Here is a 22,913-nt window from a genome sequence, read left to right as displayed (position 1 = left end):
ACATCATGCCACACTCGGGGCCACCAAAAGGTCTGTGTCACCAGGTGGAAGGTCTTGAAGAACCCAAAATGTCCTGCTGCAGGGTTGTCGTGGCACTGGGTCATGACGAGGGCTCGGAGTGGTCCTGTGGGCACGTATCATCGCCCCCAAAACTTGAGTAAGTCCTCCTCCAAGGTCCAAGGAGACGCGGGGCCCACCTCCGCTCTCCTTTGCTGTGACCAGGTGTCCTGGCGCTGCGCCTCTCGCACCTGGGCCCGCAAGTCCACCGGTTCCCGTGCTGCGGCCAAGGCTTCTGCCGGCAGCACCGTCCATGGAGGAAGGGGGTCCTTGGCGCAGAGGTACTCCGGCTTGCGGGACAGGGCATCCGCCCTCCGGTTGTGACCGCTGGGAATTTAGGTCACGCGGAAGTTGAACCGGGCAAAAAACAATGACCACCGGATCTGCCGCTGGTTCAACTTTCAAGCTGTGGTGAGGTGCTCGAGATTCCGATGGTCCGTTCGGACCTCCACCTGATGTCGGGCCCCCTCCAGATGGTGTCACCAAGCCTCGAATGCAGCTTTGATAGCCAGCAACTCCTTTTCCCAGATGGTGTAGTTGCGCTCGGAAGGATTGAGTTTCCGGGAGTAGTAAGCGCAGGGAAAAAGTGTGCCACCATTTGTCGGAGCCTGTAAGCAGCACCGCTCCAAGAGCCACATTGGACGCATCCGTCTCCACCACAAAAGGCCGGAGTGGGTCGGGATGCCTCAGGATGGGTTCCGTGATGAAGGCTTTCCTGAGGGCTGTGAATGCTTCTTGCTGCGGGGGACCCCACCGGAACGCGACCTTCTTCCTGAGGAGCTGGGTAAGTGGAGCCGTCAGTGTGGCGAAGCCCGGGATGAAGGTCCGATAGCAGTTGGCGAAGCCCAGAAAGCGCTGAACATCCTTCACCCGACGAGGGGCTTCCCAGCTACACAAAGCCTCTACTTTGTGTGGGTCCATGGCTATGCCCTCGGGCAAGATGATATGCCCGAGGAATTCTATGGAAGTCCAGAAGAAGACGCATTTCTCCAGCTTCTCATTGAGTTGTTGCTCCCGCAAGCGTTGCAGAACCAGACCGACGTTCCGAAGGTGGCTTTCCCTGGACCGGGAGTAAATCAGGATGTCGTTCAGGTAGATTCAATGAACTGATCCAACATGTCTTGGAACACATCGTTCATGAAGTGCTGGAAAACGGCGGGGGCATTGGTCAACCCAAACGGCATGACAGTGTATTCGTAGTGTCCGTATCGGGTGCCGAATGCCATCGTCCATTCATCTCCCTCTCGCATCCGCACCAGGTTGTAGGCCCCCCGGAGATCGAGCTTGGTGAAGATCGTGGCCTCCCGCAACCTCTCCAGCAGCTCCGGGATGAGCGGCAGGGGGTAGCGATTCTGCACCGTAATGGCGTTTAGCTGGCGGTAATCGCAGCACAGGCGCAAGTCCCCAGTCTTCTTCTTCACGAAGAGGACCGGGGCCGAGAGAGGGGATTTCGAAGGCCGGATGAACCCTCGGGCCAGATTTTTGTCCAGGAAGTCCCTGAGGGTGGCCAACTTGGGCTCCGACATGGAATACAGGCGTCCCACAGGCAGTGGTGCATTGGGCAGAAGGTCCACGGGGCAATCGTAGGGCCGATGCGGGGGTAGTCGGTCCACCTCCTTCTCGCTGAACACGTCGGCGAAGTCCGTCAGCTCAGGAGGCAAGGAGATGGCAGCAGTGGGGACGTTCTGGCCGGCACAGGTGTGGCGGATGTGGTCGACGCACTGCAGACTTGGGAAATAGATGGCATTCTGCGACCAGGTCACCTGAGGATCATGAGTCCGAAGCCAGGCCAACCCAAGGACCAAGGGAAAATGAAGGTCCGCTGTGACATAAAACTGGATCGCCTCCTCATGGTCCCCAATAGCCAGGCGCAAAGGCTGGGTGGTGAATTTAATGGGGCCGGACACCAGTTCTCGTCCATCAGTTGTCTCTACCCGCATCGGAGGGTCCACCGGAACCACGGGAACCGCAAACTGGGTCACAAAGGCCTGGTCCATAAAGTTTGTTGTGGCCCCTGAGTCCACCGGCGCATGCGCCTGGAGCCCGTCCGACTGGTTCCCCAACCATATCCATGTGTCCAGAATCAGATGCCGAGGGGGCCCAGAGTCTACTTCCGCAACATCCAGTGGGGGCTTAGTACGTGCCCGACCTAGGGTTTCCCTGAGGTCGGGCCTGCTCCGTTTCCCGATTGGTCACGCTTTGATTCGGGGACCGGCAGGCGTGCCCCACTTCGCTTTCTGGGGCAAGAAGCGGCGAAGTGGCCGGGCTCCCCACAGGAGAGGCACAATCCCCCTTGGCGCCTCCGGTTCCGCTCCTGGGCTGTCAGGCGAGGTCTGGCCACTCTCAACTCCATGGGCTCCTCCACAGCGGTTACAAAACATGGGGCGACCCGGGGTGCTGGTGGTGCAGGAAGCGGGGGTGCAGACATCGATGGTGGGTCCCGGGGGGTGCGACAGGACGGTCGCTGTTGCAGACGGGCGTCGCGGCACCAAGTTGTCTAGGGTCCGCGGCGCCTCCACCCGGGCCAGCTCATCTTGCAGTTCCTCTGAGAGTCCCTCCTGGAAAGCATCCACCAGTGCTGCATCATTCCAGTCAGAGTCCTGGCACAAAAGATGAAATTCGGCGATGTACTCCTGCAGTGGGCGCTTCCCTTGACAGAGTTCCTTAAGGTGCCTGGTTGCCGTCAGTGTCCGAACGGGGTCCTCGTACATGAGCCAAAAATGCTGTTGGTCCACCAGCAGGGGGCTGTCCTGGAGAAAGAGGGGCGTGGCCCATCGGGCAGCCGAGCCAAAAAGAAGGCCACCTTAGCCCAGTCGTCTGGGAAATCCTCTGGCCGCATAGCCATGTAGAGCTGGCACTGTCCCAAGAAGGTTGGGAACATCTCAGGCTGCCCAGAAAACTTATCCGGCACGGTTATCGGGCACTTGCGACGAGGAGGAGGAGTGGGAGGACGGGGGTGTGGGGAGGGCTTCAGGCATATTCCCGGCAGCAAGTTGGCCTGCCAAGTGAGCCACTTGCTGCTGTAGCTGTTGATTAGCCGCTTGTAGCTGCTGTACCTGCTGCTGTACCTGCTGCTGGTCCATCTTTGGTGGAAGATGGTTTAGTCGGGATCTTGGACAAAATGTTCTGTTTCCCTCCCCCAATACTCCCAACAAAGAGTCAGTTAAAGGCCTTCTTTTCTAGTTTATTTACATAGATAAATGTTCTGGCCACGTCTACCCACGGGCCTACCAATCTCTGGAGATAACTAGGAAATTATAGATAAGGCCGGAATTACTTACTAAGATATTCTTCCCTCCATTGATACAGTTTGCCGGCACAAATTCACTGCTTTGTCCAAGACAAAAAGCCAGGAAGTTCCGCCTCCTGCTTTTATAGCCTCTGTAGGTGTCACTGTGTGACTCATCATTCTTTGACTTTGTCCCAATGCCTCCTCTGCTGCATGCGCCGGTCACGTCTGCGCAGTCTTGCACCAAGCCAAAATTGTTCTTGGGGCGTTGCCAAATCAGAAGAAGGCCCGGGAGAATCAGGCCTTGCCGGCCCCTCCTCCTCCCTTTGGGTGGGTGCCAGGGAGGGAGAGGGCCCAGGAGAAGCAGGCCTTGCCAGGTCTTCTCCCTCACTTTCTGAATCATCCGAGTCCAGGAGTCCAAGTCCAGGAACCTGGGTCACAACAAGCTTCCTAAACCAAAAGCCTACCCCATGATGCAGAAAGAATTGGCGGGGGGAGGTTACGGAACTTTATTGATAAAACCCTGGAACGAGGATTTATTCAACCAGCTAGGCCATGAGTAGCTGCCCTGGTAATGTTCCGGGAGAAGAAGGATGGGTCCTTCCGCCTAGTGGTTGACTACAGAAACTTGAATGCTGTGTGTGTAGAAAATGTGTGTAGAAAATGTGTATCCTATGCCACTTATGAAGGATATGCTGGCCCATTTGTCAAAGGGGAAGTTTTTCACCAAACTGGACTTGTGAGAGGCTTATTACAGAGTGCGCATTAAGGAAGGAGACGAGTGGAAAACTGCTTTCAATTGTCCCCTGGGTTGTTTCTAATTTCAAGTGCTCCCGTTTGGATTACAAGGAGCCCTTGCGGTGTTCATGCAATTGATAAATGAAGTACTCCATAAGCACCTGTTCAACGGGGTCTTGGTTTATCTTGATGACAACCTTATCTACACGGGGACTATGGATGAACATGTGAAACTAGTAAGAGCGGCTCTCAAAAAACTGTTAGCTGCAGAACTATATGCGAAACTGTCTAAATGCAAATTTCATCAAACCAAAATTGACTATTTGGGATACTGTATATCTCCGGAGGGGCTGGAAATGGATCCAGGGAAGGTCTGTGCAAGCTTAATGTCAAATGTGCCTCTTTTCAACACTCAAGAAAGAAAAACCCCAACTCCATTGTTTGTAGAGAAAGGTATTTTACTGAGAGTGAACTGATTGCAACGAAGTAAAGTAAGTTCTGAATAATAGGTGTGTCTTACACATATATGTTCCCACATAAATCCCTCCTCCCCCAAAGGTCAGGCAGTTGTGTCCAATCCACCTCTTCCTCAGATTTCACATGAGGGTCATCTTCAGATGGTTTCATTTCTCTGCTATGCATGAACCGTTGGCTGCGAGGGTTATCAGCCCGCTTCTTAGATTTTGAATTCATCAGTTTTGATTCTGGATTAGCTCCTCCCCTCCCCACCTATGGCAGCCAAAGCAGCTGGCCCATAATTAAAGATACATTACCCCTTTCCAATGCCTAGCGCTGTATATAATAGTTGATTGGTATAATAATAAGTGGATACTAAACAGACTTTACATTTGATTAGATTGTTTGCATTCTATTTAGTATATCTTGGTAGAGATAAAAGGTAGACCTCTCTATAATATAGGATTAAACTCTGTATATACCATACATAGGTGGAATAATTTCTTCCAAGTACTCAAAATGTCAAACACATTCACAGTTACGAAAACAGTTAAGAAAGCAACCCCAAGAACAGCTTCTCCTGCAGGACAGAAATTAATAACGGATATGTCAAGCGCTGAGAAACCAGGATCAGCCCCAGCGTTGCAGAGTATACAAACAGCATTAAACATGACTCAAGAAGTAATGATGAAAACCCAGGAGTCTGTGACTAACAACCATTTTTTTTTCTTCAGTAGCTGAAGAAAAAGCATGCCGTTGCCGAAAGGAGCAGTAATTATAGGTAAGTGAGGAGGGGGAATTGGCTGGGCATGGGTGGGGGCTCTTGTAAATGGGGGCTGTTAAAAAGTGAGTTTAAAAGCCTGTGAGGATTGCCAGAGGAGGCTTTTAAAACCTCGGTTTTTTTCTTTTTTTTCCCCCTTCAGCTGAAGAGGGTTTTTTAAAAAAAACTTTTAAAAGGTTTTGATGATCTCTGCTCAGCACCGCGATCATCAGAGGTTTTTTTTTTACTTTTAAAGGCATGTTTCGGCTGAAGAAAAACTTTTAAAAGTAAAAAAAAAAAACTCTGCTGATGGTGAGGCTCAGCAGAGGCGGGGTTGGGATTTTTGCTACCGGTCCTCCAAACCAGCAGCTGGCCGGATTGGCCAAGCTGGTCTGAACCGGGAGCATTTCACCCCTGGTTTGTGGTCATGTGTGAATCAGGCCTAACCTGGGTCGGGGTGAATCTATGAACACAGACTGACCTGGGTTTGGGGCCTGAGCTGTGTTGGTGGTGAGTTTGTGAATGGGGCCTTTCCCAGGTCGGGGTTGAATTTGCAAATAGGGTTAAGGTTAGGATTTGGGCGAGTCAGGTTTGGGTGCACGTTGAAATGGGTGCATTTATTTATTTATTTATTGTTCACATTTTTATACCGCCCTTCTCCGAAGACTCAGGGCGGTGTACAGCATAGATAAAACACAGATACAAAAATTTTTAAATACAATATAATTAAAAATCTAATTCCATAAGCTGAATATTTAAAATACGTGCATAAAATTATAGAATAAAATACCCCATTAAAAACCCCACTAAAAACCCTCGATTAAAATTTATCATTAGGCCAGCCCTGCTTGATGAAAGAAGAAAGTCTTAAGCTCATGCTTAAAGGTCCAAAGATCAGGGAGTAGGCGTAGCCCCACAGGTAGTTCATTCCACAGGGCAGGAGCCCCCACAGAGAACGCTCTTCCCCTGGGGGCCGCCAGCCGACATTGTTTGGCTGATGGCACCCTAAGGAGGCCCTCAAGTTGCAAATGGAACTTGACCTGGGTTTCTGTAAACGTGCGAATGGAGCCTGACCTGGGTTTGGATGCATGTGCGAATGGGTCCTGACCTGATTTGGGGGCTTTCCCAGGTCGGGGTTGAATTTGAATTCATGAATGTGGCCTGACCTGGGTAATGCCGCCAGACCCAGGTTTTGGCCCATGTGTAAATGGGGCCTGACCTGGGTGTGGGCTCAATTGCAAACATTTGTACAAATCTCACATTCGCATGTGCGCCTAAACCTCAGATCAGGCTCTATTCGCACATGTGCATACACCCAGGTCAGGCTCCATTCACACATGTGTAAAAACCCAGGTCAGGCCCCTTTCGCACTTGCACACATCCAGGTCAGGTTCCATTTGTATGTGCGCACACACTCAAGTCAGGCTCCATTTGCTTGTGCGCACAAACCTAGGTCAGGCTTTTACACTTGCACACAACCAGGTCAGGCTTCATTCACATTTGCAAACACCCAGGTCAGGTTCCATTTGTATGTGCGCACACACTCAAGTCAGGCTCCATTTGCTTGTGCGCACAAACCCAGGTCAGGCTTTCACACTTGCACACAACCAGGTCAGGCTTCATTCACATTTGCAAACACCCAGGTCAGGTTCCATTTGCACATGCACACACACCCAGGTCAGGTTGCATTCGCACTTGCAAACACCCAGCTCGGATTTCATTCACGCATGCGTACAAACCCAGGTCTGGTGCCGTTTGCATGTGTGCACATCTATGTCAAATTCCATTTGCACATGTGCACATCCAGATCATGCTCCATTTGTACATGCACACACAAACCCAGGTCAGGGTCCATTTGCACTTGTAGACAGCCAGGTCAGGCTTCATTCACTCATGAGTACAAAACTGGGTCAGGCTCCTTTTGCACTTGCACGCATCCAGGTCCAACTCCATTCGTGCGTATGCACATCCATGTCAGACTCCATTTGAACGTGTGCACAGCCAAGTCAGGCTCCATTCGCACATGCATATACACCCAGGTCAGGCTCCATTTGCACTTACACAAATCCATGTCAGGGTACATTTGCACGTGCGCATACACCCAGGTAATACTTTCAAACCATTTTTCTTTTCATATGAGGCTGTCCTTTATTTCTCTTTCTTAAAATTCTACCCGACAAAGCCACCTCTTCTTCAAACAAGGGAAAACACTTGCCAGACATCCTTTTTTTCCCCTTCAGATAGGTCCATGTCAGTTCAAAATCCAAGAATGACACCTAGTGATTCTTCTAAACTGAGTTCTCTGTTCTTTTAGCCCTATAGACAAACTCTTCCCAGTCTGAGGACCTTACTATCTGCATCTCCAATATTCTCTGGGAACTATTAGGGAGGAGCAATCTTCACCCTCTTTCTCTGTCTGAAGAAAGTAAAAAGGCCAGTCCAAAATCAACTCTGAAAAAATTTGGAAACAGCTGCTCCAAATTTTGTTTCTAGTTGGTGATAGTTTTGGCAATACTAATACATTCTCATTCTTGTTATTAATTTATTTAAGATAGATAAGTTCTGGCCCAATTCATATAATTATAAATCAGCAAGTAATTACTGGCATGAATGAGTACCAAATCATGTATCAAGCAGCATTGATAATACTCATACATCTTTCCAAATACCAAGCTGTACAATGCACCCATTCATTAGTCAACTGATGCTTCCAGAGAAGGAGTCGTTGAGACAACTTAGGAGAATTTGACCCAAGTAATTTCTCCAGAGCACATGTGAAGGCAGGAATACAAACGACATAATCAACTTTCTATGCCCACTGAACAATGGTTGCATTCAGAACTTTTTCATGTGATTTCAGATGAATGCAAAAGAAGTTGTATAGTCATCTGAAGCATGCCATCCATCTGACTACCTGAGTGGTTTTTCGCTTGCACATGGACTACTCTGTGCACGCAGGTTCAGAGGAGTCTGAAGACATTTAGGATAAGGCGCAAGATTGGTGTTTTCCAACCTTGAGCACTTGAGGATGTGTGGACTTCCAGCTTTCAGAATTCCCAGCCAGCCTGGCTGGGAGTTGAAGTCCACACATTTTTAAGTACCCAAAGTTGGGAAACAGTCCATGATATGTATACATAAATCAGGCTTCAATGCTCCAGTCTCTGGGTTTACAATTTTGGGGGATCAGAGTTCAGAATTTCTTTGTAGGAATGATTGTCTTCTCTCTCTCCCCCACCACCACTACTTTCTATAAGGTTGTTTTAAACTTGTTTCTATCACTTTTATTGGCAAACCAACAAATGTTAGCATTTCCTTATTAAAAAAACAAGAATAAATGAATTTCTACCCATCTACACAGATAAGTCTTTGATAAAGATCTTGGATCTTTCACCAAAATAAGTTGGCAAACTGAACTGAGCACCAGAAACAAGGATAAATGCCTAAGAATAGCACTCTCAGACCCTACAGAGTCTGCATGTAGTATTTCATTTTCCTTTCATTTTGATTTTTGAAAGATTTGGTTCTATTTCAATTGTGAAGGCCTTTGCCAAGTTCTTTTTCCAAAATGAATGGATCAGAAGCCTTAACAATCTTCGGATCTTTGGTTCAAACTGAACATTGGGCTAAGGTATAAGGTCTCCTTTAGTTGGGATGGTGTCCTTTCAGTTCTTGAAATCAGATTCTCATCAGATATCCAACAACTGCATAATGAAGATGTGAACCAGTCCATCCATAATGGTGCCCTCCCGACATTAATAAACTAATGCCTAATTAAAATTCTTCATTTATTCTCACTGTCACCCTCCCCATGTCTACAATTATTTTTCCCACTTTCCACAATCCTAGGGGTTGCAATCCCAACTCAGGTGGAGGGTTCCTAGTTTAGGAAACAAACATGATCCCCCAAACCCCGATTCTTCCATTTCTTTTAGTTATAAGCCAGATCAGTTTTATCATCATTGGCCTTTTAGGTGGAAAGTCCTATTTTGGTTGAGTTAAACAGTTCTGAAAGAAGCACTGCTGAGGAATGAAAGGAGTTCAAGCAAAGAAATTCCATAATTCACGGTTGAAACCTGTTTCAAAGGAATGCTTGTTACCCTTCCTCTTGAAGAACCTTCTCTGTAGGGAAAATAGAACAATATCTGGAAAAAGCAAAGATTCCTAAAATATCAGAGGAATTCCAAAAAGCACTAGAAGAAAGAATATCAATGATGGAATTGATAGAGCGAATTAAAAGAAAGAAAAATGGAAAAACCCCGGGGCCAGATGGATTACCAGCAGAATTGTATAAAGAATTGCAAGATGTATTAAGTGATAAAATGCTACAAGTATTCAATGATTTACTAATGGAAGCCAAACACCCAAGTCATGGATGGAGGCATATATAACTCTTATACCAAAGGAAGAATCAGACAAATAAAGAATTATAGACCAATTTCATTATTAAATGCAGATTATAAAATATTTGCATCAATTATGGCAGAAAGACTGAAGAGGTTGTTGAACGAATTTATACAGTTAGATCAAAATGGTTTTCTACCCAAAAGACAAATTAGAGATAATATACAAATCATATTGGATACATTGGAATATTATGAAGCTCATCCAGGAAAACAAATGGTGTTGTTATTTTTAGATGCACAGAAAGCATTTGATAATGTGAATTGGGAATTTATGACTACACAATTACAAAAGATGGATTTTGGGGATAGATTTGTAAACATGGTTAAGACTATATATAAAGGGCTTCTGGGTGGCGCCATCTTTCTCGCTGGGTGCCAATTTATGGCACTCCGCATTGAATACCGTAAAAGCCGGATTTAACAACTGATCCCGGCTTCATTTCTCTCTCTGGTTGAAAGAGAGAGACAGAGCAAGGGGGAGGAATTGGGTAGATTCCCCTAGGGGCTTTGTTTTTGTAATACAAAGTCCTGAACGGTGAATCCCCTTATTTACCCCTCCCCCACCTCCAGTATTCTCTGCGCTCCTGAAAAAGCAGGAAAAGAGGAAGATGTCCACTTCTGCTAGCAATTGATTTTTTTTGTGGATACGAAAAGCAGGAGGAACGAATGTGAGGAGCAATTATTGGTTTGCAAGTATTTTTGATTTTCTGACTTCCTCCCCCCCTTCAGTTTCGTTTTAGAGAAACTGAAAGCAGAGCGATACATCAAAGGGAGCTTTGCTGTTGAATCGAAACTGAATGGAGATTTTATCTTATTGTGTTTGACTGTGGACTGTTGGATTATATTACGCTGTTTAAGTACGTTACAAGGGGATTGTCAGCAGGAATTTTGTTATGGAGGTTCTTTCAGAAGAATGGGTTCGGGACGTTATACAGGACTACACAGAAAGAATGTATTTAATTATTCAAAAATACAAATTGATAAAAAATGGGGACGTTTTGGATGAGAGTTTGGAGCAAATTAACCAGTGCAATTATTCGGAAAATGGAATGGAGGATATACAAATAAAAGTGGATAAATATGAAGATTTGATCGTGAAGAAACAAGGTGATCTAAAGAAGTTTTCTTTAAATAGTTTGGATGAGCTGCCTGAATTTGTGCTACAGGAGATTGTCCCTCAAATGGAAAAGACTCACAAGCTTAATGTTTCCCAAGAGTTCTCTTTTGGACTGATGGAATATCTGCAGTAATTTTTGGATTTCTGGACATAAGGAATTACTAGGAAATATTGTGATTGACTTTTTAAAAGGAGCAACGAAGGAAAGACAGAGATTAATGCACCAAAAAAAATGGCAAGAGACAATAGTATTATTTTTGAAACAAGGTTTTTTTAAAATATTAATAGACAAAAATATTTGTGTCCCCGAAAGAATTATATGGTTATATGGTTATAGAAGCTATAAGGGAGATATTCTCTGAACTGGATTGGATTTTTATGTTTTAGCTGGTTTTAAATATTTTAGGATTAATTTGTTCTACTGATTTATATATTTTATTATTGTTTATTGTTAATTTTTTGAAGGATTTGGTTATGTAAGGAGGAAGTCAGAGCTAGAGAGGGAGAATTGGTATAATAGTTTTGGGAAAAAAATTTTTTTTTTTTAGCATATGTTTGTTTTATTTTTAACTATACCTTGTGTTTGTTCCGGGAAGCCAGGGGGGGAGGGGGAGGGGGTTTGTGAAGGGAGAGGGGTTGGGGGGAAAGGGGGAAAAAATTTTTTGTAAAACTTTTTGAATAAAATAAAAAAAAAAAAGACTATATATAAAGATCAATCGGCAAAGGTAATAATAAACGGCGAAGTGACAGAAAAAGTAGATATCAGAAAAGGAATTAGACAAGGATGTCCGTTATCTCCATTGTTATTTATCTTGACGTTAGAGGTTTTAAATAGAAAAATAAGACAAGATAAAGAAATAAAAGGAATGAAAATTAAAAAAGAAGAACACAAGCTACAAGCATTTGCGGATGATTTAGTATTCATTATGGAAGAACCAATGGCAACGGGTTTAAAGTTAATGCAACAAATAGAGGAATATGGAGAGGTAGCAGGATTAAATAAATAAAGATAAAACTAAAATTATAGTCAAAAACATGAGAGAAAAACAAAAGAAGCAACTAATGCAGAACTTAGATATTCAAATAGTAAAGAAAGTAAGATATCTGGGCATTCAATTAACTTCAAGATGTATTACGTGGAAGGAAGATAATTACTATAAATTGAGGAATCAAATTGAAATAGATTTGGAAAAATGAAAAAATCTGCAACTATCATTAATGGGAAGAATTGTTGTTGCTGTTAGTTGTGAAGTCGTGTCCGACCCATCGCGACCCCATGGAATGGGAAGAATAGCATTAATTAAAATGAATGTACTGCCAAGAATTTTGTTCTTCTTTCAAACAATTCCGATAAAATTGGAGAAGGAATATTTTGAGACTTTGAACAAGATGATGTGGAAATATACATGGCAAGGAAAAAGAAGAAGAACCTTCTCTGTGCCTGTTGCTTCTCCCTAACCAAGTATTATGTTCAACAGGCACAAACTATATTGGCTAATCTCACGGAATGGTGACTTGCCTCAAGAATGAAGGAATGCAGGAGATCTAGGTCTCAGGTTGTACTGTAGCATCAGATAGGGAATAAGCTGATGCAAGAAGCTGGAAACTGTTGACCAAAGGATTTTTGACTGAGTATCCAGTCTGGATTGATTTACTTATTTATTTATCAAATTTATTGACTGCCCATAACTTTGGGGGGCTCTACCTTAGGTCCTGTCCTGTCCTTCAGTGAATAAGGGTGTAAGGATCTGGGAATTAATCTGAGACTTGGGATACCTGAAACCTTAAAATGTAAAGTGAATATAATAGGCAGAAGGACTTACTAGTAAAATTTCTCATTGAATTTTCAGAAAATGATTGCTAAATCCTATTCTGGGCCATTTACACTACTGCCTGGCTTAAAAACTCCCAAGACCTTTTCTAAAGGTCACGCTTTTGACTACGCATCAGTTTGAAGCTTTCGTCCAATATAGACCGCTTGTTGCGTCTCAACTTCTTTTGTCTTTTGAGGTGAATGATCACACCAAGAAGAACACTTGCAGTGATGAAGAGCACCACCCCAGCAACAGCAAGAGTAATAATTGCTGCTTCTACATGTCCCTGGTTTAGCGTTGAGCCAAACAAAATGATGTCGTGGGAAATTTTTTCTTCAGAAGCTTCAATATGATCTTCTTCAGAAGGACATCCAGTTACCTCCTCAGATGTTTCTGCTGGAAGTCAAACAAATTATGGAAAAATCAAACTACGGACCAAGAGGAATTTAATAACTTAAGCCATTGAAAACTGGAGAACAACAGCAATAATTGTGTAAAAGCTGGCTCAAGTAAGTCAAAAACTCCCTATGGTTGGAAAACTAAATGAGGAACAAGGCTAAACTGGAAATCCTGTGAAATCGTTTAGAATTTGGGATTGAACCAAGCTGACTGAACAGAATCTCTTTCAGTTGTGTCATTCTTGAGCTTAAGCATGGATTCATACATTACACTAGTCCCTGGTTTTCCTGAAACTGGCAAGCCAAAGCCAAGGACTGAACCGGCTTGTTTGTATAGGATTCAAGTCCAGCATGGTTGAGCATGATGTTTAACTGCACTTCAGCCAAAGTGCCATAGCTATGTCCCAGCAGTTTCATCTAAACCACAGCCTGAAATCTGAAAACCATGGGTAAGACGCAATCTTGCTAGCATAAATAATGATAAATAAGGGTTCACCAGTTAATATTCAGAAGAGAATTTCCAGAAGATAGAGGAAAATTTTAGGAGGGTGTGCCAAGTTGGAATCCTGATTTGTAAGAGATTAGCAATATTTCAGGATGATTTCAGAGGATGATTATTTGGGACCATAGGACAAGAAAATGGAAGAGAGAAAAGAAACTTGGAATATCTCTGTCAATCATGATATCTGAAAGAGATAAACAGAATAACAGAGTTGGAAGGGACCTTGGAGGTCTTCTAGTCCAACCCCCTGCTTAGACAGGAAACCCTACACCACTTCAGATAAATGGTTATCCAGTATCTTCTTAAAAACTTCCAGTGATGGAGCATTCACAAGTTCTGGAGGCAAGTAGTTTCACTGATTAATTGATCTGTCAGGAAATTTCTCCTTAGTTCTAAGTTGCTTCTCTCTTTGATTAGTTTCCACCCATTGCTTCTTGTCCTGCCCTCAGGTGCTTTGGAGAATAGCTTGACTCTCTCTTCTTTGTAGCAGCCCCGAGATATTGGAACACTTCTATCATGTCATCCCTAGTCCTTCTTTTCATTAAAGATATCTGAAAATAAATATGAAAACACGGTACCTGTAATTTTGAATACATGGTATCTGCAGTGTTCTGCATCTGAAAAGAAATAAATTGCAGAATCAGGAGTGTTTTGTGAAGCCCAAAGGGAGATTGAGGACTTAGATAGAGAAATCCAGACCCTGATTCTCAATTATCTATATTCTTCTCTGTTCACAATTCACCGCTAAGCAAGCACATCTGCTACAGCATTAACTTTTCTGGTCCTTCCAGCTGTTGTTCTCTACTGATCCATCACTTATCCTGAAGCTTTTTTAGTTCTGGAATTTCATCCTTGGTTTCCAAGGGGGTTGGATGTGCCTTGGAGCAACTGAATGATTTTGATGGGCACAGTTCCCCAAACAGATTGAGCCCCACTTGCACCACAAGCTTTCTTCTTACCTTGGCGGGGTAGGATTGTGAAAAGCGTTTCCATGCCAGCATGGATATGGTCAGCCACGTGGCAGTGAAGAAGCCAGGTGCCAGGATTGCCAACCTGCATCTCCACCATTTCAAAGGTCCCAGGGAAGAGATCCACCACATCAGCCCGGTAACTCTTGCCATTCTGAAACACAAAATGAAAGGGCAATGAGTGAAAATCTAGAACAGGGGTGATGGCCAGAGAATAATGTTTAGCCACTACCATGTCCACGGCCAGAAAGTTAGGCGCTTTATAAGTTTGCTCAACTTAGTTGGCTTGGGGAGACCTGGGGAGAGGAAAGAAACCAACCTGCCAACTTGGGACACACAAACTAACTGCAAGACAGGAGCCCCCAAACTCTTTCCCTAGATTTGTTCTTTAAGGGTGGGGTGGGGTGGGGAGCCTCTGCATCTGTTTGGGGAGAGTCTCACCCGGTAGATGAATGTCTCTGCATGGAAGTGAATGGTGTGCACGTCAATCTCCTGGCCCATTCCCAGCAGATACCAGTTCACCCAGTCTCCTTCACACATCTCCAGCCCGGGCAAGTTTGCATATACTTTACCATTGATTGCTAAGGAAAGAAGAGATCTCTGCTTAATAATGGCAGGACTTTTGTCTTGTGAAGAATCACTCAGCCTTCCAAAGTGAGCCTTTGCATTTCTCCTCAGGATCAGGTCCTTTGTCTCTGCAAAACTGTCAGCAATCCTTCTCCCTGCCTCTGACTCAATCACACCCACCACAAACAATAGGGCCAGCTCACAATCTCCACCCCAAGGAGGACTTTAAACTGCACTTCACTTTGCAGAAACATTTTGGAGTTTTGGCTTCTTCTCTGTCTCGTCTTCTGTCACATCTTGCCTGATGAGGAATTTAGGAGCTATCATAAATGATATAGACCAAAAAGTCTATACGACCAGTTGCTTAGCAACCATTCAAAGTTACAATGGACCCCAAAATGAACTTACAAGTTCCAACCACTGTCCCTCCTCCCGCAGTCATGTGATCACATTGGGAGCGCTTGGCAAATGTTTACCGCCATTTGCAGCATCCTGTGGTCACATGCCCAGGATTTACAATGTTTTTGCCAAAATCTGGGTTCACTTAATTAGTGTCAGGGCTCCAAGTAGCAGACCCAAGGCAATCAAAACTCTGAATCCTGGAGTTTCCTCAAAGTATAAATTTATTAAAGGTAAAGGTTCCCCTCGCACATACGTGCTAGTCGTTGCCGACTCTAGGGGGCGGTGCTCATCTCCGTTTCAAAGCCGAAGAGCCAGCGCTGTCCGAAGACGTCTCCGTGGTCATGTGGCCAGCATGACTCAACGCCAAAGGCGCATGGAACGTTGTTACCTTCCCACCAAAGGTGGTCCCTATTTTTTCTATTTGCATTTTTACGTGCTTTCGAAACTGCTAGGTTGGCAGAAGCTGGGACAAGTAACGGGAGCTCACCCCATCACACGGCAGCACTAGGTGTCAGGCCTGGAAACCATACTAGACTTTAGGGTTCCAGACGCTGCCACATTTTCCCCTGAGGGAAAACCGCTGATTCAAACCGCTGAACTGCCGACCTTTTGATCAACAAGCTCAACGTCCTAAACCCTGAGCCACCACGTCCCTTCCATAAATTTATTAGGAATGTCATATAGGCACAGCTGGGGAAAACCCAACTCTGAAGGGCCCGAGGTTTTCCCCACCCAAATCAAAACCCAAAGTTTTTGCCTCCAGGTCACATGTCCATCACATGGTCCAATCAAGTCACAGTCCCATCTCCAGTGGGCTTTGGTTCACACCTTTCCAACACCTGGTGGAGTGTCCTTGGTTCCCATGGGAAAGAATGTTATTTTGGCTACACATCCCCCCCAGCTATCTTTACCTCCCCCCTCCCGTTCCCACAGCTCCAACAGGCCTTGATGTTGCAGCTCTGAAGGGAGCATTCCAAAATGCCAAAAAAAACACACCTTTGTACAATTGGTCGGTCACTGATGACATACATTACAACTGTCATGAGTTACAACTTTAACTGGCAGGCTCCATTATATGGTCGTAAACCGAGACCTATCTGAAATTGCTTTGTAGAGGTAGAAAACAGTTGTTCTCCAAACCAGCTTCCTTATATATTTTATATAGCCATCCACATAAGCACCTCATCAATCTAGCAATTATCTATCTAGCCACTTCTGGGTGGCTCCGCTTCTTCCAGGTGGCTCCGCTTCGTTAATGGTGGTCTATTTCAGACCGCCAGTTCTGTGTGATTCTGTAGAGCCGCTCAGACAGCGTTAATCTGCTGTCAAGTGGCTTGGAAATCTCTTCCCTTGGGCAAAGAGGGAGAGGTGAGTATTCGGGCTGAAGTAGAGCCCCCAGGAAAGCCCCAGGAAGATTTCTGGTGGCTTGATGGGAACGCTCCTTCTATAGCCCAAAAAAAGCTCCGGAATCCGGAACGCTTCTGCCAAATGGCAGAACAAAACGCAGCGCCCATCTCCGCGATTGAAATGGATTACTGAAGGACTGCTAACGCAGACAGAGCTGAAAACAGGAGCGTTGGCATTTGATTGTAAGAAGATTTTAACTCCCTGACAGAGAATGTATTCGTAGTCAAGATTGGAGATGATGAAAGGAAATGGCATTGTGTGTATTGAAAGTGAAAGCTAAGCTAAGTGAAAGCTAAGGAAATGCTTATTACAATTGCTGGCGTGGAACCTTTAAGAAGAATATAACAAGATATTTTTTAAAAATGGATATTTTTTTATTTCTTTTTTTAATCTTTTTCTTACAGTGTTTAAAAAGAAAAGCTTACTGAATTTTTCTTTTTTCTTTTTCTTTTCTTTTTCTTCTTCTTGGTATTACTTAGTTTAAAAATGGTTTTCAAGCAAAGAGATTTAACCACTTCTAAAATATTGAAAATTTCTTCAGTTCAGATACGGAAATTAAAAGAAGATATTAAAGAAGGTTTAAGGAATTTTTTACAGGAGCTTATGGAGGCTCATCTTTCAGAAATTAATCAAAAATTTAATGAAATGGAGAAAGAAATACTGGATTTTAAAGATATGGTGGAAGAGCAGAGGAGGGAGATGAAAAAATTAAAGGAATCAATTACCCCATTATTGCTATCTAGTATTCAGACAGAGGAAAGATTAGAAGAACTTAACCAAATTAATTTAGATTTGCAAAAGAAAATAGATGGAGTTCAAATTAATTTGAATTTAGAAAATAAAATAGATGATATTCAGGTTAAGGTAGATAGGGCAGATGAAGAAAGGGTTATATTACAATATAAATTAATGGAATATGCTATAAGGGTGAGGGGATTAAGAGAATGTAGAGAGGAAAATTTGAAAGAGATTTTTGCTCAGGCCTTTGCTCAGATAGATGGAGTGGAACCAGAAGATTTTGAAGTTAATATTGAAAAAATTTATCGTGTTAATTCTTGGTTGGCAAGGCAGAAGTGTTTACAGAGAGATGTGGTTATTTATTTTACAAATAATAGAATAGAATAGAATAGAATTTTTATTGGCCAAGTGTGATTGGACACACAAGGAATTTGTCTTGGTGCATATGCTCTCAGTGTACATAAAAGAAAAGATACGTTCATCAAGGTACAACATTTACAACACAATTGATGGTCAATATATCAATAAGGATTGCCAGCAACAAGTTATAGTCATACAGTCATAAGTGGAAAGAGATTGGTGATGGGAACTATGAAACGATTAATAGTAGTGCAGATTCAGTAAATAGTCTGACAGTGTTGATGGAATTATTTGTTTAGCAGAGTGATGGCCTTCGGGAAAAAACTGTTCTTGTGTCTAGTTGTTCTGGTGTGCAGTGCTCTATAGCGTCGTTTTGAGGGTAGGAGTTGAAACAGTTTATGTCCAGGATGCGAGGGGTCTGTAAATATTTTCATGGCCCTCTTCTTGATTCGTGCAGTACACAGGTCCTCAATGGAAGGCAGGTTGGTAGCAATTATTTTTTCTGCAGTTCTAATTATCCTCTGAAGTCTGTGTTTTTCTTGTTGGGTTGCAGAACCGAACCAGACAGTTATAGAGGTGCAAATGACAGACTCAATAATTCCTCTGTAGAACTGAATCAGCAGCTCCTTGGGCAGTTTGAGCTTACTGAGTTGGCGCAGAAAGAACATTCTTTGTTGTCCTTTTTTAATGATGTTTTTGATGTTAGCTGTCCATTTTAGATCTTGCGATATGATAGAACCTAGAAATTTGAAGGTTTCTACTGTTGATACTGTGTTGTCTAGTATTGTGAGAGGTGGAAGTATGGAAGGATTTCTCCTAAAGTCTACCACCATTTCTACGGTTTTGAGTGTGTTCAGTTCCAGATTGTTTTGGTTGCACCACAAGGCTAGTCATTCAACCTCTCGTCTATATGCGGATTCGTCATTGTCTCGAATGAGACCAATCACTGTTGTGTCATCTGCGAACTTCAGTAGCTTAACAGATGGATCATTGGAGATGCAGTCATTGGTATACAGAGAGAAGAGAAGTGGGGAGAGCACACAGCCTTGGGGTGGCCCTGTGCTAATTGTACAGGTATTTGATGTGATCTTGCTTAGCTTCACCTGCTGCTTCTTGTTTGTTAGGAAGCTTGTGATCCACTTACAAGTCTGTTCCGGTACCTGTAGCTGGTTTAGCTTAGTTAGAAGAATGTCTGGAATGATGGTATTGAATGCTGAACTAAAGTCTACAAAAAGGACCCTTGCATAGGTCTTTGGAGACTCAAGATGCTGTAGGATGTAGTGCAGAGCCATATTAACAGCATCATCTGTTGATCTATTTGCTCGGTATGCAAATTGCAAGTGGTCTAACAGCGGATCCCTGATGGTTTTCAGGTAGGAAAGCACTAGCCTTTCAAAGGTTTTCATGACTACAGATGTTAGAGCAACTGGTCTGTAGTCATTCAGTTCCTTGATGGTGGGCTTCTTCGGCACTGGGATGATGGTAGGCGTTTGAAGCAAGAAGGAACATAGCACATCTCTAGTGATTTATTGAAAATATGGGTGAAGATGGGGCCAATTGGTCAGCACAGACTTTTAACCAAGAACGAGTTATCTTGTGTGGGCCTGGAGCTTTTCCTGGCGTTTGTCTGTGAAATAGGTCCTGCACTTCCTTTTCTGTGATCACTAGGGGTTGTGAACCCAATGAAATGGGGTCAGTTGTAGGAGGCTTGGCTGTTGTTGGTGTGTCTGAGATGCGGGTTGTGGAGATAGGTGGCTGTAGTTTCCTTTCAAACCTGCAGTAAAACTCATTCAGGTCATCTGCCAGTTGTTGATTACCTTCAGCCTGGGAAGGAGGTTTGCCATAGCCGGTGATATTTTTAAGAGTTTTCCACATGTTTGCTGGTTCATTTGCTGAAAATTGATTCTTTAGCTTTTCAGAGTAGCTTCTTTTGCTGCTCTGATCTCCCTTGTTAGTGCATTTCTGGCCTGATTGTACAGCATTTTATCACCTTTTCTGTAGGCTTCCTCTTTGGAATGTTGTAGCTGCTTAAGTTTAGGTGTAAACCAAGGTTTGTTGTTACTGTGTATTCGCAAGTTCCTTGTAGGTACACATAGGTCTTCACAGAAGCTGACATATGATGTTACAGTATCTGTGAGTTCATCCAGGTCTGCAGAGGTATCTTTAAAAATATTCCAATCAGTGCAGTCAAAACATGCCTGTAGCTTTAATTCTGATTCCTCCGTCCAGGTTTTCACTGATTTAATTATTGGTTTTGTGGCTTTAAGTCTTTGCCTGTAAGCAGGTACAAGGTGAATCATGCAATGATCAGAGTGCTCTACAGCTGCACGTGGTAAAGACCGATAGCATCTTTTAGTGTTGTGTAGCAGTGGTCTAGAGTATTCTTGCCTCTGGTGGGACAATTGACATGCTGAAAGTATTTTGGTAGTTCTTTCCTTAAGTTTGCCTTGTTTAGATCTCCCAAAACAATGGCCAGTGAATCAGGGTGTTTGGCTTCAGCCTCCATGATTTGGTCAGCTAGAGTTCGTAATGCCTTGTTTACACAGGCTTGTGGTGGGACATAAACAGCAATTAAAAGAAATGAGGAAAATTCACGAGGCGAATAGTAAGGTTTGCAGTTGATAATTAGAGTCTCTAAATTGTTGTCACAGAATTTGTAAATTATTTTAAAATCTTGACACCAGTTTCTATTAATATATAGGCATAAGCCTCCTCCTTTCTTTTTACCAGATGTTTCTGGAATCCTGTCTGATCGTTCAATTTGAAATCCTGGAATGTTCAGGCTGCTATTTTCAATTGATTCATTTAACCAGGTTTCAGAGAAGCATAGGACTGCTGAATTGCGAAAATCAGAATAGTATTTGTTTAAGAGGAGTATTTCATCCATCTTATTTGCAAGTGAGCGTATATTTGTTAAGAAAATTGAAGGCAGAGGAGTTTTAATGCGATTTCTTAGCCTGATTAAGATCCCAGATCGTTTACCTCTCTTCTTTCTCTTCCGTCATTTGGTTTTTTTAGTAGTCCATGGCTCCGTGGGAATTGCCTCCTCCTGTGTTAGAATCTCCTCCGTGTTTGTAAAGACAGGCGGGGGTGAGATCAAAGAAAGCTGCTCCTTAAAGAAATGTTCCTTAATTTTTAGCAGATAGTCTCGTGAGTAGGAAATCCGTAGTGAGTCACAGAGAACAATTAGAAATAAAGAAACAATTAGAGAGCATTTCACCGAGGCAGCCTTCGTCGGCGCCATCTTGGCTACAACTGATTCTTTAGCTTTTCAGAGTAGCTTCTTTTTGCTGCTCCAATCTACCTTGTTAATACATTTCTGGCCTGATTGTACAGCATTTTATCACTTTTTCTATAGGCTTCCTCTTTGGAACAAAGAGCTGCCTAAGTTTAGGTGTGAACCAAGGTTTGTTGTTACTGTATATTCGCAAGTTCCTTGTCGGTACACATGGGTCTTCACAGAAGCTGACATATGATGTTATAGTATCTGTGAGTTCGACCAGATCTGCATTTAATTAACACCTAATTAACACCAGACAAACAATCAAGCAGGAAACAATACTGTAATCAGGAAACTACCAAGGGATAAAAACCACATACCCCCAGAGAACAAACCCCACACTCACTTGTACTGATGAAGTTACCTACTAGGTCAGTTGATGACAAACCTTTTCAGCACCAAATGCTGAAAAGAGAGCACTTCGCGCTTGTCAGGGCTGCGACCAGGAAGAGGAGCTGCCCAGGGGGCTTGCGTGTGTTGTATAAAGTACTTCCAGTTTCCGGTACTGCTGCAAATGCAAAGGCCAGCTGATCGTCGTGTGCACTTGCGCACCAGAAAACCGGAAGAGGAACGGGCGACGCCGCATGTGCCAGGTGATAGGCTCTGTGTGCCACTTTGGGCACGCGTGCCATAGATTTCCCTATCACGGTACTAAGCTCAGAGAACAACAAGGACTCCACAGTCGAACCCTGAATTACAGATATCTTCTTCTATTAAAAATGAATTTTTTATGACCAAACCTCTATCTTATGACCTCTTGCTAAGGAAATTAAAGTTGTACTGCATGCATATTGGCACTCCAGAAATCTGCCATCACTCTCAAGTGCAATGTGCATGTGGAACAATCAAATTGTTTTTAGAAATGTCTTGTTTCAGAAAGAGAGAAATTTTCTTTTTGCAACGTGCAAAGACATCATTGGTGCTAATACAAAAAGCATAAGAGATCTACAAACCATGCATTTTGTTGCTTTCCATAAATTCTTCATCCTGCTGGTGGGAACGGTTCCAATCCCCTTGGATATAAATCTTCACATTCTCCTCAAGGTACCAGGACTGATTTTCATCAAAAACTAAAAAGAGGAGGGCGAATTCCTTGCTCACGCCTCTCCTTCTACCGTTAGAATCCAGGGTCCCTTTACGACAAACTTTCAGGGGGCCAACGAGGCCACTGTACAAATCCTGCCAGAAAAGGAGATAGCAAAAACTCTTCGCATACATTTGATAGAACTCTACACACTTTTCATTAACACACAAGTGCAGAGCACATTTAGCTACATAAGGGAAGGCCTTAAACAGTTTAAATAGGTGTGACACACCAGAACAAAGGAATACTAAAACTCAGTCCAATTCTATTCAGCTTGTTTTGCCTCAGCCAATGCTAAACGGTCCTCAACTGATCAGCAGTTACAACGGACTTTTCCAGCCTAACTATTTATAACCTGGATTTGAAGTCCTAACAATTGCCTGCCTTCTGCAGCCCTGGGGTCCCATTGTGGGTGCTTGACAAGTGGCCTTCATTTATAGCCACTTGTAGCATCCCCTGTCACATGACCATGATTTACAACATTTTTGCCAGAACCCAGCATTTACTTCGGTTTCCGGCAAACAGCACCCATTAATTACAATGGTTTAGTTTAATGACCACAGTATTGACTTAATGATCTTTACAAAGACATTTGCTTAATGACCAAATTGGGTGTGGTCACATTGTGACCCA

General features: G+C 43.6%; 1 protein-coding gene across 10 annotated transcripts in view; it reads right to left on the bottom strand.

Moving 5' to 3' along the window:
* Nucleotides 1–22,913, bottom strand: part of HEPH (hephaestin) — a 130,897-nt gene that overhangs the window by 12,430 nt on the left and 95,554 nt on the right. For 8 of the 10 annotated variants that reach the window (XR_009156681.1, XM_058196634.1, XM_058196627.1 and 5 more), the window contains 4 exons: nt 22,150–22,375; nt 14,884–15,023; nt 14,434–14,596; nt 14,053–14,091 (listed from right to left, as the gene is read on the bottom strand). Coding sequence is in view for 9 of the 10 variants with exons in the window: in XM_058196634.1 (XP_058052617.1) it covers nt 14,053–14,091; nt 14,434–14,596; nt 14,884–15,023; nt 22,150–22,375 (568 nt within the window). In the remaining variant the exon portion in view is untranslated. Of the gene's footprint in view, nt 1–11,063; nt 12,971–14,052; nt 14,092–14,433; nt 14,597–14,883; nt 15,024–22,149; nt 22,376–22,913 lie in introns of those variants that run through there. The other 2 variants (XM_058196630.1, XM_058196631.1) reach the window with 2 other exon arrangements.

This window comes from Ahaetulla prasina, chromosome 11, assembly GCF_028640845.1.
Source record: "Ahaetulla prasina isolate Xishuangbanna chromosome 11, ASM2864084v1, whole genome shotgun sequence".
Lineage (NCBI taxonomy): Eukaryota > Metazoa > Chordata > Lepidosauria > Squamata > Colubridae > Ahaetulla > Ahaetulla prasina.
The sequence above is the reverse complement of the archived record's forward strand: the minus strand, read 5'-3'. Positions and strand labels throughout refer to the sequence as shown.